Genomic DNA, 15169 nt, shown 5'->3' with positions numbered 1-15169 from the left:
AGAGTTTATGATTCAACAATAAGAAAGAGAGTTGGGAGAGTTCAAGGAGAAAACCACCGCTGACCAAAAAGAACACAAAGGCTCGTCACACAAAACATCTTGATGATATATTTAGGAATTTAAGGAAAATAGTCTTTGGACTGAGAAGACAAACGATGAACATTTGGGAACGTTTGAGTCCCGTTATATCTAGCATAAAACTAACACAGTATTTGGTCAAATAGAGCATCACACCAGCAGTCAAACACCGTGGTGGTAGTGTGATGGTCTGAGGCTGCTTTGCTGCTCCAGGACCCGGACGACTTACTGTAATTGATGGAACTTTGAATTCTGCTCTCTACCAGAAAATCCTGAAGGAAAATGTCTGGCTAGCACTTCATGTCCTGAAGGCCAAGCCTGTTTGGATTATGAGTGGGACAATGATACAAAACACACCAAGTCCACTTCTAAATGACTTAAAAAAAAAAAATAGGAAAAACAAAAACAGAAGCAAAATAAAGATATTTTAGTGGCTTAGTCAAAGTCTGGATTAAAAACAGGTTCGAGGGCAATTACTTTTTCACAAATTGGGATTTATTTACTAAAATAAATCATAATTTATCTCATTAATCTGTGTTTAATATTAAGCTTTGCTTGATGACCTGAATGATCTGTGACAACTAGTTCTTGAATTCTATATTAGTTAACATCACTACCACTTTTTGCGCCTGTTTTATCTGCATAGCAGAGCCGCGTAGATCTCCAGCTGTGCATTGCATAACTTAAACAGAATCCACCCACTGTTATATAATGTCAGTGTCTCACATTATTCTCGTGTGGCTGTGGGAACACGTTACAATCCACAGACTATCTGCCTCGTGAATCTTACAACCGGTTCTCTGCTGGCTTTTTCCATTTGCACTCCGTCTCACTGCACCAATGTGTTCTTCCGCGCAGCATCGTTCCTAATGTGTTTTTTAAACTTTAGTAAACAAAGAAATAACACGCGATAAAGGGAGAAAAATGTAATCACAAATCTTCTGAAATATTTTTATATCGCTAAGTGCGATATTTATTACAGTTTTACACACGTGTCTCGGTAACGGCGGTGAACGGATCTAGTTTATCTCAAAAACGAGTTCCACCCATCTCGCCATTTTATGATCCACTGCTGCTTTGTTGGGAAGGGGAAGCTAGCAAGAGCCATTAAACAAACAGCACGTAACATGTTAGCTTAAAAACGAGCTCTTAACGGCAAGACAATTGATTGGGTATTAGCCAGCTGATACTAACCACTGCGAGATCTACATTTGTCGCTTTAGGACATTAGTTTAGCTAACTCTGCATAGCTATTGGGGCAACGTGTTTGCTGCTTGTCGCATTTTTTTTCTCTGAGATTGTTATCTGCTAGAGGACACATTGACGACCACCGTGCAAAACTCGAAGACCGAGGAGATGGCGAGCTCAGTGGGAAACGTGGCCGACAGCACAGGTTTGCTGTTTTTATGCAAGTAATTCTACACAGAAGGCAACAAGGCAAGCTTCAAAGACGGTGTCCTTGTGTAGGCTTTTCCCCCTTAGATGCGATCGAGCTAGTATCTAACAAGTAGACTTAAAAAAAAAAAAAAAAAGAAAATCGGTAAACTATTTTAACCATGTTTTTATTAAATTTGTCTTTTGTCCAACGTGGAAGAACATGTTAGTAATAGCAACGCGGGCTCAAATTTCTACCTCGCATCGCGACAATAAAAGCCCTAAAGCTAACGTTAGCGTAATTTAGCTTTTAGCACAGGTTTGCGTCGAAGTAGCCGCAAATTGTCTGCTAGTCACAATTTAACCCAGACGAATCAGCATTCCACGAAGGTGCTTTAGCGGTTTGCTCGGGGTACACCATTTTTGTTTCATTGATTCATTTCATGTTTAAGGGTCGCTGTGAAAGCTAAGTCAGCACAAAGGGGCTTGAAGATGTCTTTGAAATTTATTATCGGGGGGCCTTGCTACTGAAGTTGGCCCCGCATGCCTCAACGCTTAGCACAGATAGCCTTTAGGCTAATGGTAGCATTTATCCCAAAGGTTATCAGCGATACTGATACCAGAATGTTCTGAAACCCGGTATTTTCGCGCATTGACTGGTGGTTTAAGCAAATTAAGCTATACTCTTTCCACAAGTAATGTTACGTAAGTGTCATGAACGCTTGAGTAAACCGGATCTACTGCATTATTAGCCCTGCAATAAAGGTTTAACTATATGATGTGGCTTTGTTTTCTCAGCCCCACCTTTGAATAACTATTTTGTTTTGTTGGAGCAGAGCGTTTTGATGTGTTCACTATCACTTCAGTGGTAGTTATAATACCATATATATTACAAAAGGCCAAAAAAATAGAAATTGTATTAGAATAAGTTACAATAAAGTAATCTGGTGTTTCCAAAAAAGTACATATTTGATATGTGAAATTACTAAACATCCAAAATGTGTTATGGACTTTTTTTGCCAGAACCTTTCACACCTGTTTCATCCATCTGCTTGCCTGTTTTCCCATCACACACATTATTTTTCCTCCATTTTTTTTATTTGTTAGACTTTATTGTGACTCCTACCAACACAATAAAATGTAAAATCCCCAAATGTGTATCATGAGTCCCCCCCCTTTTATGTTGAGTTCAAATTGTGTTAGTCACTCTTCTTAAATTAAAGCATTTCTTTTTTTCCTCTTTAAAAAAAAATTCTGTTATCATTTGTCTGATTTTAATTTTTTCCATCACCTCTAACGTGTCGTTTTCCCCCTCCTTGGCTTATGTTGGTGCTCCAGAACCAACAAAACGTATGCTTTCCTTCCAAGGGTTGGCCGAGCTGGCGCACCGGGAGTATCAGTCAGGGGATTTTGAGGCAGCTGAGCGCCACTGCATGCAGCTGTGGAGGCAGGAGCCTGATAACACAGGCGTGCTGTTGCTCCTGTCCTCCATCCACTTCCAGTGCCGAAGACTCGACAGGTGAGGTGTTGGGGGGGTGGAAAAGCACACTGGGCATGTGAGCAGTAGCAGAGGAAAATGGGTCTTCTTGGCTTTGAGTGCACACACTGGGGAGTCCTGTGGAGCAGCTGGGCTGTCTTGTGCAAATCCTGTTATGTGGTTTAACTTGGGTTTTGTGCATTTCTGGTGGTTGGAGTGTAACCTTTCTTTTCAGGTGCTTGGGTCTTTCAAGTAACATGATCTAAATGCTTTTTCACTCATTTCAAATCCTTAAATGTGGACAATGCCAGTATCATTACAGCCTTGTAATGCTGTTGAATTTGGTATTTAACCATAATATAAATGCTAAACTTGTATGCTTTTGTTGTTGACCCCAAAAACTGTTGGTTAGTAAAAATGTTCCATGACAGCTCACAGGATCAAATTGAACATGGTGATCTTCTTTGCAGTATTTTCATCATAACTTATTTTGGGCTGTACTGCCTGCATGAGAATTGGTTTGCATAGTAGACATTTGAATCAAAAAGTTTTGCTCAGGTGCTGTGGCTCATGTTAATGTGTCTTGATATTTGGGATTTTCATCATATTTGACAATGCATCTTAAACTAATTTTCTGTTCTTTAACATCTTGGGCCTTGCTGTTGTTTCTACACAGCAGTTTGAACTAACTGTGTCAGCTCTGGAGTGTAACCGTTTGTGCATAATCTTTCCTTGCAGGTCTGCTCATTTCAGTACCTTGGCCATCAAGCAGAACCCAATGTTGGCTGAGGCCTACTCCAACCTGGGGAATGTGTACAAGGAGCGTGGGCAGCTGCAGGAGGCAATAGAGCATTATCGCCATGCTCTGAGACTCAAGCCAGATTTTATCGACGGGTACATCAACTTGGCTGCAGCTCTGGTGGCCGCAGGAGATATGGAGGGAGCCGTGCAGGCTTATGTCTCCGCATTACAATACAACCCAGTGAGTTAATTTATATTTTTTCTAAATTGTATGTGTCAATGCCCTATATTTAGTTAGAACAAATCGGCTGTTTATTGAATTCTTTATTTATTTATTTTTTATCTCCACAGGATCTATATTGTGTGCGCAGTGACTTGGGGAATTTGCTTAAAGCCCTCGGGCGTTTGGAAGAGGCCAAGGTATGTTACAGCGCGTTGGCGTATATTTAGATGTGGTGTTTGTATTTTTGTTGTAGATCTTTTTTTCTTTCTTTCTTTTTTCCTCCTTGTCCATCAATTTTGTTTTTAGTGTCACTCACTAAGACCATAGATGTTTTTCTTTTCTCCTTTTTGACATTTTTAAAGCAGTCTTACTATTCAACCCACTTATGTGAAGGACAGAAAATGGAAGCATCTGCTTTTTTTTCCCAGAGTTGCAGTGAGCTTCTTATCCCCTTATTTTAAACCTTTTTGAAGTACTGGAATGGGTTAACACCCATATGTGGAAATCAGGTTTTCTGAATTTGAAGTAATACACATACTGTTTTTTGTTTTTTTTTTTTCTTTTTTAGACAGCTTACATTTATTTATTTTTTTTAGTGTACACATTACATTCGTCTCTACCCTATATCACTTTTAGTCCCAATGTCCTTTGCTTTACACAGACCTCTTATCGGAGATCAGTCCCTTTCCCTTTCAGGAAGAAAGGCTGGAGTTTCAAAATTCACAACGCTGAACTAACCTCGGCCCATGCATTTCCATAAAGTTGACTTTGGAGGAAAAACGCTGGCTCGGTCTTTGAAGAAATTATGAACTGATGAAAAGTTAGTTTATCTTTGCAGTGCAAAAGATAAGATGGTTTCTAACCTAACTGCTATACTCCTGTATTGTTTTTCTTTCAAGTGCCCTTATGACAGGTTCTTCTCAGTTTGCTGTCAGTTTGGGGGTGCTACACTTCAATTTGTCACTTTTAAATGTGTCTATGTTCTTGGGGGGGTTACCTGAATTGGGTTAAATTTGTGATATGGAGTTGTCTTGCTGGTTACAGGCCATCTTATTTCGTGCTAGAGGGGGGTAAAGGAGTGGGGAGGAGCATCAGGGAGTCACAAGCTCCCCAGCTCTGTCGCTCCGCCCCCCGCGCGCTTGCTGAGGATTGGTGGAGTGGGCGCGCTCAAAGCTGTCTTCCTGACCCTTCAGTTTGATTTAATCAGTGCTTGAGCACATTCCCAACAGTGCTTTTCCGCACATACATCAATTTTTGGATCCACTTGATGGATTTTATCCAGCTGGTTATCTCTTCAGATATCCACTGCTTTTGAATTGTTAACTGAACATATGGATTTAAGAGCAGTCATTCTCACATGCCTTAAAGTGGCACAAATGGTGTCAGGCAGACAGCTTACCATCTGTACTCCACCGCCTGCGTCAGATGCTGGGTTAGAAAGACAGAAGCACGCGCAACAGCGATGACCTCTTTATTTCAGAGCTGTGGAGGCTTCTAGATACAAATAATTAAACCACAGACTTTTCTCCATTGGCCAGGACTCAAGAAAGCAGGCCAGGATAAAGAAATCAAAGTTCTATAAATATTTCATGAAAATGCAAAAAAAGAAAAGAAAAGCCATGATTAATACTTCTTCCCTTTTTCTTCAAATATGTAATATTATTCCCAAAGAAATGGGATCAGTTCATTTGGGCAAGATCAAGCCAGTAACTGCCCTCCTGTTCTGTGATTGTAAAAACTGAATTGGGAATTAACTGGAAGCTTGACCTTCCGTGGTACTGCACAGATCAAAGCCTTTCTTCCCTCCCAGTTACCCCTAAAGCATTCCTTTTGTTTTCTTTGAAATGAAACATTCATTTGCATGAATGAAAACTAAGGCTAGTATTATAGTTTTTGTTTGTTATTTGGACAAAAGTGCTTTTTTATTTATTTTTATTTCCATATTTAAAAAAAGAATGTATTGTTTGAGAACTTTTACTAACGATCTTGTTTTCTGATTTTGTCTCTTTTGGTTTTTCCACAACTGATATTGTTATTTAGAAGGTTTCAGGTGGGTGACACTATTCCTGCGTAGGTGCCTGGCGGAAAGGAACACTAGGGGGCAGCCTCAGTCCTCTCCTCTTCTTCCAGCCAGCTGCGACCACCACTCTGACAAAGTCCAAAAATATGGTAACGGGTTTGTAACTGCCAACAAAAGAAAAACCACCTTACTTCATGCTTGAGCTCCTCTGTCTTGTGGCTTCCTTTTGAAGAGCAAAAGAAAAAAGTAAAAATTAAAAAAATAATAATAGTAGTAATAATAATAATAGTAAGAAGAGCATTACAGTAAGCATTTCTTAAAATATGCTATACTAATTACCCAATTTTATATTATGTAAAAAAAAAAACAAACAAACAACAACTTGGTTTTGGAAGCATTAATCATGAAAAACAAGTAAGAACCCTCTAACTCTTACATTTTGGTTATTTTTTTCCTGTTTTGTTTTGATTTCCCTTCTTTATTTGGAGTTGCAGCGTTCTGATGATCATGCAGATAGTGCGCTGTGAGTCTGCAGTAACGCAGGGGCTGCGCAGCGATATCTTCCAAGCAACCAAAAAGGCGGAAAGCGCAAGCGTGCGGCTCCCCCATACCCTTCATTCCCTTTGGCCTGTTAGTTGTGGACCTCCCCCCTCTTGCAACCAGCCTGGTTGCCAAGTGCCCCTAAATTTCAAGTGTAATTGGCTTATGACAAAACCAAAGACAACGTTTTGTGACAAATGGCAGTGTAATTGTCTTAGCATTTAACCACTGCCTAATCTCTGTATTCAGAGCCATTTTGTGGGTGCCGAGTGTGTGCCAGTCTGGTGTTGCAAGTGTTCAGTCAGGGGTTGTTGGTCTGCAGCTGTTTCACGTGGCCATTCAGCAAGCGTAGCGGCGCAATAAGAACCTTGCCAGGCGCAAGGTCATGCAAAGAGCATAATATGGTGCACAGGCGTGGTGCCAGCGGTGACCCATGCAGCGCGCTCGCGTTTCTTGCGCATGCATTACAGGGACTTTCACCTGCACATACTGCCCAGCATCCCAGGTTGTGAGATACCTTGCTAACATCAAATAGAGATTTCATGCAGTTTGTTTGTTGTTACTTTAAATTTTAACTGATTGTTGTTATTAGGGTGGGCAGACAGCAGATTTTACTGGCTCTAGCAACCACTACATTTGGTAAGGATGTGGTCATAACTGGAGGATGAGGGCCTATGTGTGGGTGTCGGTCGGATCCGCGCAGCGTAGGAAAAAGCATTGCAGCTTTGCGCGGCAGAATTGTGCGCAGGCGAGCCCATGCTGTAGACTCACTTTTTGCCATCATGGAGAATGGTCACTAATTTTGCTTTCTCTTGCTTTTTGTTTTCTCTTTTGCTTTTATTCTCAATCTTTCTCTTTTTTTTTTTTTTTCCTTTTTTTTTTTTATATCAAACCCTTTTCCCCCTTCTATGCACTATACCTCTCCCATTCTACCTCTTCTCCTTTCCTGTGGTTATTTTAAACCCATTGAAGGCTTGTTACCTGAAAGCCATTGAGACTCAGCCCAACTTTGCCGTGGCTTGGAGCAACTTGGGCTGTGTGTTCAATGCCCAGGGAGAAATATGGCTGGCTATACACCATTTTGAAAAGGTCAGTTGCATAGTTTTTTGTAACATTAATCAAACTATATTATGAGACACCTTAACAGTATAAAATATAGTCTTTCTCTTTGGTTTTTAGGCAGTGACACTGGATCCAAATTTCCTTGATGCATATATCAATTTAGGCAATGTTTTGAAGGAGGCCCGCATCTTTGACAGGTGAGTCTAAATCATGACAGATTTTTCTGTCAATGCACCACCCTACCACATTCCTCGATACCTCGTTTAATTAAGTCAGACAATGTTAATTTCAGCACATCCTTGTCTTTGCTGTTCATAGAACTGTTTTTTTGCTTTTGTTTTGTTTTCTTGTTTTTATTCCATTGACTGGGCAGGGCAGATTTGCTGTGCTTACTGCTGTCACAGCAGTAATGCATCTGCTTGTGGGTTTTTTGTTTTTAGGTTGTAGCATACATCATTTCATTTTAAATGTTTGCAGAATATTCATAACTTTCATTCACATCTTCCAGAGCTGTGGCTGGATACCTGAGAGCCCTGAGTCTGAGCCCCAATCATGCTGTTGTCCATGGAAATCTGGCCTGTGTCTACTATGAGCAGGGCCTCATTGACCTGGCTATTGACACCTACCGCCGTGCTATTGAATTGCAGCCCCACTTTCCTGATGCCTACTGCAATTTGGCAAACGCTCTAAAGGAGAAAGGAAATGTAATGTGTTTTTTGTCTCGAATCTTGAGTACCTCTGATGTCGTTAAACACTTGCTGAGTTTTTACTGACTGAGTTCTATTTTCCCTAACAGGTGTCTGAAGCCGAAGAGTGCTACAACACAGCTTTGCGTTTGTGTCCAACTCATGCCGACTCCCTTAACAACTTGGCAAATATCAAGCGTGAGCAGGGCTACATCGAGGAAGCAGTTCAGCTCTACAGAAAAGCCTTAGAGGTGGGTTTAACATTGTCAAGATAAACAGATTTGAAATATTCACTTTTACAGTAAAAATTATCATGTGATGATACTTATTCAAACTTTATTCATCAGGTGTTCCCAGAGTTTGCAGCAGCTCACTCTAACTTGGCCAGTGTGTTGCAGCAGCAGGGAAAACTGCAGGAAGCCCTCATGCACTACAAAGAGGCAATCAGGTTTGTAAATGAATGCTGGAGACAACTGTGGACTTTGAGTTTATGCCTGAAATGAGCTCTTTTTCTTCTTTGGGCTCATGTTTAATCACTCCAGTAACTTTTCTAAAGTGAGAATAGCTGTCTTAGTTCAGACATGTTACTGATCTACTAACTTTAAATGGATGTTTGATTTGTAGCATTCCTAAAAGTCCTGTTGGCAACATTTAGCGAAAAAGCTGCTATCTTAATAACTGCTGCTAAATAACTTAAAGTTTGTACATGAAAATAGAGCAGTAAGTATACTGTGAAGCCACCTGACTGTTGCCAGATATGAGTGAAAAATTAAATCCGTTAATTTCTCTCCTGTGACACTCGTATGATTATTTACTTTTGTGTAAAAAGACCTGACAGCTGAGTAATTTTGTTATGTGGTCTGTTTGAATTTTAGAATCAGCCCCACATTTGCTGATGCCTACTCAAACATGGGGAATACACTAAAAGAAATGCAAGATGTTCAGGGAGCTCTGCAGTGTTACACCCGTGCCATCCAGATCAACCCCGCCTTTGCTGATGCTCACAGCAATTTAGCCTCAATCCATAAGGTAGGAATATTTCTTAATTTTACTCTTCATATGCTCTCTCTAGATGACATAGATAGATATAGCACTTCACTATTAGATTATCCACCTCCAGGTTGCTTCTCACATTAAATTGGTACATTTAAAGATGTATTTTCACACAAACCTAATTAAAAATTGAGCAATGGATACTTGAGTTGGCACCCGTTTGTTAGTTGAGTATGCCTTTTGGAGTTTTCATTTTTATGTTGTTTGTATTTTATTTTTAGGATTCTGGAAACATCCCAGAGGCTATTGCATCTTATCGCACAGCCTTGAAACTGAAGCCTGACTTCCCTGATGCTTACTGCAACTTGGCACACTGCCTACAGGTGTTCATCTGCTGTTATATTGCATTTCTTTTCTATTTTTTATTTATTTTTCACTTCTGCTGTTATCAAAACAAATTTTCTGACTACTTTTTTTTTTTTAATTTATTAATTTATTTTTTTGTTGTTTTTGCCCCCCACTTTTTCAGATTGTGTGTGACTGGACAGATTATGATGAGCGGATGAAAAAGCTTGTGAGCATTGTGGCAGACCAACTGGAGAAGAACCGCTTGCCCTCAGTGCACCCACACCACAGCATGCTGTATCCGCTCTCTCACAGCTTCCGCAAGGCCATTGCTGAGCGCCACGGAAACCTTTGCCTGGACAAGGTAGACAAAATGATCAAAGCAAGTAAACCTTTAATATATATTTTGGGAGGGTGGAAGGTGGCTGGTGATGGAAGTGCCTGCAGGGTATGGGGAAGGTAAGGCGGGTGGGCAAGGTTCTGGGTATAAAGAAGTAGAGAAGCTGGTGGTGAGTGGGTCGCTTGGAGTGATGAAGGTATTGGGGGTAAGAAATGATTTTTGGACAAACAAATTTTTGTTGTCAGTCAAACATCTGCCATGTAGACTTTACTGTCCTACTGTACACGTGTTCTTCTAACATTACTTACTCCACAGATTAATGCACTGCACAAACCGGCTTACGAGCATCCTAAGGATCTGAAAGCTAGCGGTGGACGTCTGCGCGTTGGATATGTAAGCTCTGACTTTGGCAACCATCCAACCTCCCACCTGATGCAGTCCATTCCTGGAATGCACAATCCTGAAAAATTTGAGGTAATTTCAACTCAGAATTGGTTTTTATGGTTTTAAAAAAATGGTGCTTATTACACTCTGCAATGTATTGACACAGGGTTGACTAAAGTCTTCATTTTGTTTTCCTTACTCTAAAGGTGTTTTGCTACGCACTCAGCCCTGATGATAGTACCAATTTCCGTGTGAAAGTGGTTGCTGAAGCTCATCATTTCACAGACCTCTCACAGGTAACTCGTAACATGTTGTTTCCTCAACAGTATCTTTCTATTTATAACACATCAACCTTGAGCATTTCAACCATTGTGCTGTCAGATGCAATGTCAGGAACTCTAGCCATTTACATAAACTGTAACTTTTGTCTCCAGATACCTTGCAATGGCAAGGCAGCTGATCGTATTCACCAGGATGGAATCAACATTCTAGTGAATATGAATGGATACACCAAGGGAGCAAGAAATGAGCTCTTCGCCCTCCGCCCTGCCCCTATTCAGGTAAGCCTTACATGTAAATTGTTAGCCTGTCCAGGGGATAGCTATATTTATAAGCATGTGCAATATACTGACCGTGAAAACGCACAGCTAACAATTTATACCTATTCAATAGGCTATGTGGCTAGGTTACCCTGGAACCAGCGGAGCTCCCTTCATGGACTACATCATCACAGACAAGGAGACATCGCCTACGGAAGTGGCTGAGCAGTACTCGGAGAAACTTGCCTACATGCCCAATACCTTCTTCATTGGAGACCATGCCAACATGTTCCCTCACCTCAAGGTTTGTCCAGCCTTACAATGCTGCAGATTGATTCTGTGAGCTGTTGCGTTTTCCTAAAATTTTACTCACTGTTGTTGTAACTTTATTTATTTTTGACCAACAGAAAAAGGCAGTGATTGATTTCAAGTCTAACGGGCACATCTTTGACAACCGCATCGTTCTTAATGGTATTGATCTGAAGGCCTTCTTGGACAGTCTGCCCGATGTCAAAGTGATAAAGGTGAGTAAGGAAAAATACCAGAAACTTTATTAAAACAGACGTTTAATCTGAAACAATAATTCTGATTGTTGATGAAAATTTCTTCTTCTTCTTCTTTTTTTTTTTTTAAATCGACCAGATGAAGTGTGACAACAACCAGGAATCTACTGGTGACACAAATGGAGCCCTGTCCATGCCTGTAATTCCCATGAACACAGCAGCTGAAGCAATCATCAACATGATCAATCAAGGCCAAATCCAGGTCACAATCAATGGCTTCACTGTCAGCAATGGCCTAGCCACCACACAGGTAAGAGTCACTTTTAGATGTCCACACTTGGCCACTTTTGCTTCATGTAAACACACTAACTGTCTGGACACCCTGGTCACTTTCCCATATATTGTCACATGCTGCTGCTTTTTACAGAAGTATTTTAGGCAATGTTCCCCTTATTTAGGAGGGACTTTAAAACAAAACACTTTAAAACAAATGTAAGCGTTAAGGCCACTCCATGAACAGCAATATTTTCATTCCTCATGTTTAGATCAGTAACAAAGCTGCGACTGGGGAGGAGGTGCCACGCACGATTGTTGTAACAACCCGTTCTCAGTATGGTCTCCCAGAGGACTCTATTGTCTACTGCAACTTCAACCAGCTCTACAAGATTGATCCACCTACTCTCCAGATGTGGGTCAATGTAAGTTTGGACTGGAGTTCCTTTAACTAAGAAATTCTGTTTAAGGGCGTTTAAAAAAGTGTGTGTGTGTGTGTGTGTGTGTGTGTAAAAATAAATAATCTCTTAACATTTTGTCTTGTTGCAGATCCTAAAGCGCGTGCCCAACAGCGTATTGTGGCTTCTTCGCTTCCCTGCAGTTGGCGAGCCCAACATCCAGCAGTATGCTCAGAACATGGGTCTGCCAGGCTCTCGGATCATTTTCTCTCCTGTGGCCCCCAAGGAGGAGCATGTGAGAAGGGGCCAGCTTGCTGATGTGTGCCTAGACACTCCTCTGTGCAACGGTCATACCACAGGCATGGATGTTCTCTGGGCTGGAACACCCATGGTCACTATGCCTGGTGAGCAGAGTTTTCAGGAATAGGCTTGGCTACGATTATTTTGATAGTCGACTAGTCACCGATTATTTTTGCGATTAGTCGACTAATCAGATCATGCATCCATTTGGACGTAAAACGTACAGGTTATTGCACCAGCATGCATCTGCTCTTATATAACTATCATTAGCTTACAGCTTTAAGTGTTTAAGGTATGTGCTAACTAAAAATAGACAAGATGATAGTTTATTAAATTTTAATGAAATTTGCAGATTGTTTTGGTGAAGTTTAATAAACTCCTTGCTATCTAAAATATAACGGGACACCGGAGTATATTCTCGAGCATCTCACACTTCTGATAATCAGCTGTCTGCTTGACGTTTGTTCAGCTGTGTAAAAACTATAACTTTAATCTCAGCCAAACTGATTTACTCAGGAACAAATAAAATACTAAAAAAGGCCAAACAATAACATTTTTAAGTTATCTAAGTGACTTATATATGTTTAACCTGAGTAGCGAAAGACGGCGGTGGGTTTGAAAACGATTTGCCCGGAGTCCGGGGTTCTCACGGGCTCTAGTGAGCTTTGCCCCTGGCTAGCTATTGAGCTAGTGGTTAACAGACATCGGAGCGCTTTTCAAAATATGTGGTGTCTTGATAAACTGAGCAGATATTTGAGGTTTACACAGTTACATTCTCGCCTGAAAATATGTTAAACGTTTATTTTGTGACCCAGAAAGAATAAAAAGAGTAATATTAAAACTAACTAGCTGCCGCCATTGTTGGAAACTGAGCTGGGCTGCGCTATGAATTCTGGTACAGAGCTACTTCTTCTTCGGGGTTTTCCTTGTACATACATTGCTGCCATCTTCTGTTTCAGTCCGTTATTACACTCTTAAATTCTACTACTTATTCCTGCGTCTTTTGTGATCTTACAAAGCTTCAAACGACGCGTCGACGATTTTGATAGTTGACGTAATCGTGAATAGTCGACTAATCGTGGCAGCCCTACTACCAATTGTTGCCATAACACAAGTTGAAGAATTAACAGATTTTAAAAAATGAGCATGAGAAGAATGTTAATTGAAACCTGTTTTCTTTTAAAATATTGACACCACTGTAGGTGAGACTCTTGCATCCCGTGTGGCTGCCTCCCAACTCAACTGTCTGGGCTGCCCTGATCTAATAGCTCAAAGCCGCCAGGACTATGAGGACATAGCAGTCAAACTGGGCTCCGACATGGAATAGTAAGTAGATGTTTATCCTAAACACTTCTTTTTTTTTTTTTTTTTTCTTTAAACATCCTTTGTCACCTGCCAACTCTGATTACTTGCCCTCCTCCTATAGCCTGAAGATGGTCCGAGCGCGTGTTTGGAAGCAGAGAATTTGCAGCCCTCTTTTCAACACCAAGCAGTACACAATGGACCTGGAGAGGCTCTATCTGCAGATGTGGGAGCACCACAGTAATGGCAACAAGCCAGATCACTTGGTCAAACACCAGGCAGTAGAGGCTAGTGAAAATGCTTGAACTGTGGAAGCATGCAGAATTATTTTCCCCTTTCCCCCAGCCATTTTAAACCCCCATCAGCACCATAGTTTGAATGGTCCGTTTCCACTCCAGCCCCTTCTTGTTGAACTTTTGTCTGTATCACTCTCCTTTGCTATTAATGGGACTCTTGTTTTCAAGGAGCCTACACATGTTCACATTTATCACCCATTTACACTGATCGTTGCCTCTCACATCTGCATCTACTGAGCCAGATTGATCCTGAGACATTCAGGCAACTCTTCTGAGACTCTTGTCCTAAAACACAGTATAGGTATATGGTGAGCATGAAAGGATTGTGAATGCCTGGCTTCCCTTTTCTTTTTTTCCTTTTTGGTACTTGGATCGATGGATTTACTTTCTTCTGTCATTGTGCATATGGGACTAAGTGCAGCTTGTGGAGAGAATTTCCAGCCGTCATTACTTGTTGATCTATTTATAAATGGATTAAGAGTGTTGTGTGTTTTTAAAAATGACATTGTTGCACCATGGAAATTGTACCTGACATGTTTCATCAGCTTTAACATGCAATTATAAAAAAATTATAAAATATAAATTGCAACTCCTCTTTAGTTTGTTTTTTAAGCTCCTCTCACATACCTGCTGAAGTAGGTGTTCTAAGTTTCTGAAAACATGACAAAACTTCCGAATGCCAACTTCATTAAGCAAGGACTGTTTATTACAAGGACTATTTATTATCGGGACTATTATCAGTTCTCAACTTGTTCATAAGACTGGACAAATCTAGATAAAGCAACTCCTGTTAAGTCAGCGGGGAAGACCTAAATGTAATTTTAGATTACATACCTTATACTTTTTTTTTTTTTTTTTTTTAAATCACACAAACCTGAAGCAAGCTGGTAAGTATTTCTAAGCAAATTTTCGTGTTTTTTTTTTTTTTTTTTTGTCTGTTTACCTGTATGCTGTCAATGATGCCACGAGTCACTATATATAATAAATATTGAGATGGCAATCACTTTGTATGGTGTTTTGTACTCGACGGTAAAGCCGGTGAAAAACTGAAACCCTACCCCTTTGTTTCTTAAATCCTCATAAGTGTTTTGGTCAGCAGCTCACAGCACCTTGTTAACCTTGGCAGAGTTATGTACTTGTATTCAGCTTTGCCTTTCTGGGTCCATTGGAGTTGGCTGACAAAATGAAAACTAATTTCCTGTGCCGAAATCTTCAAGCAATATTGGCGTTTATGGAAGTGTTAAAAAAAAAAAGAGTCCTGCATTCACAAGTATACCAGTCCCAAAACCAGGTGG

General features: G+C 40.5%; 1 protein-coding gene across 5 annotated transcripts; it reads left to right on the top strand.

Annotated features, from left to right (window-relative positions):
• The first annotated feature begins 1300 nt into the window (after positions 1 to 1300).
• Positions 1301 to 14457, top strand: ogt.1 (O-linked N-acetylglucosamine (GlcNAc) transferase, tandem duplicate 1). Of its 5 annotated transcripts, none has more exons than XM_006781589.2 (22): positions 1301 to 1471; positions 2821 to 2971; positions 3668 to 3911; positions 4022 to 4090; positions 7426 to 7542; positions 7633 to 7712; positions 8024 to 8219; positions 8312 to 8452; positions 8549 to 8649; positions 9077 to 9230; positions 9476 to 9577; positions 9724 to 9903; positions 10195 to 10353; positions 10470 to 10559; positions 10698 to 10823; positions 10936 to 11106; positions 11210 to 11326; positions 11445 to 11615; positions 11851 to 12003; positions 12128 to 12380; positions 13479 to 13602; positions 13703 to 14457. In XM_006781589.2, exons 1-22 carry the CDS (start codon positions 1435 to 1437, stop codon positions 13881 to 13883), a joined length of 3117 nt encoding a protein of 1038 aa, XP_006781652.1. In that variant the 5' UTR covers positions 1301 to 1434; the 3' UTR covers positions 13884 to 14457. The 5 variants fall into 5 exon arrangements, with proteins under 5 accessions (XP_006781652.1, XP_006781651.1, XP_006781650.1 ...); XM_006781588.2 differs by having other exon boundaries at positions 13467 to 13602; XM_006781587.2 differs by having other exon boundaries at positions 2791 to 2971.
• Positions 14458 to 15169: the final 712 nt, after the last annotated feature.

This window comes from Neolamprologus brichardi, chromosome 2 (assembly GCF_056152115.1).
Source record: "Neolamprologus brichardi isolate AB-2024 chromosome 2, ASM5615211v1, whole genome shotgun sequence".
NCBI classification, from domain to species: Eukaryota; Metazoa; Chordata; class Actinopteri; order Cichliformes; family Cichlidae; genus Neolamprologus; species Neolamprologus brichardi.
The sequence above is the reverse complement of the archived record's forward strand: the minus strand, read 5'-3'. Positions and strand labels throughout refer to the sequence as shown.

Coding starts and splice junctions, on each gene's coding strand:
- ogt.1 (XM_006781586.2), top strand. CDS start 1,435: ATGGCGAGCTCAGTGGGAAACGTGGCCGACAGCACAG. Junction 8,453..8,548: donor TCTACAGAAAAGCCTTAGAG/GTGGGTTTAACA, acceptor TTTATTCATCAG/GTGTTCCCAGAGTTTGCAGC. Junction 10,824..10,935: donor TCCGCCCTGCCCCTATTCAG/GTAAGCCTTACA, acceptor CCTATTCAATAG/GCTATGTGGCTAGGTTACCC.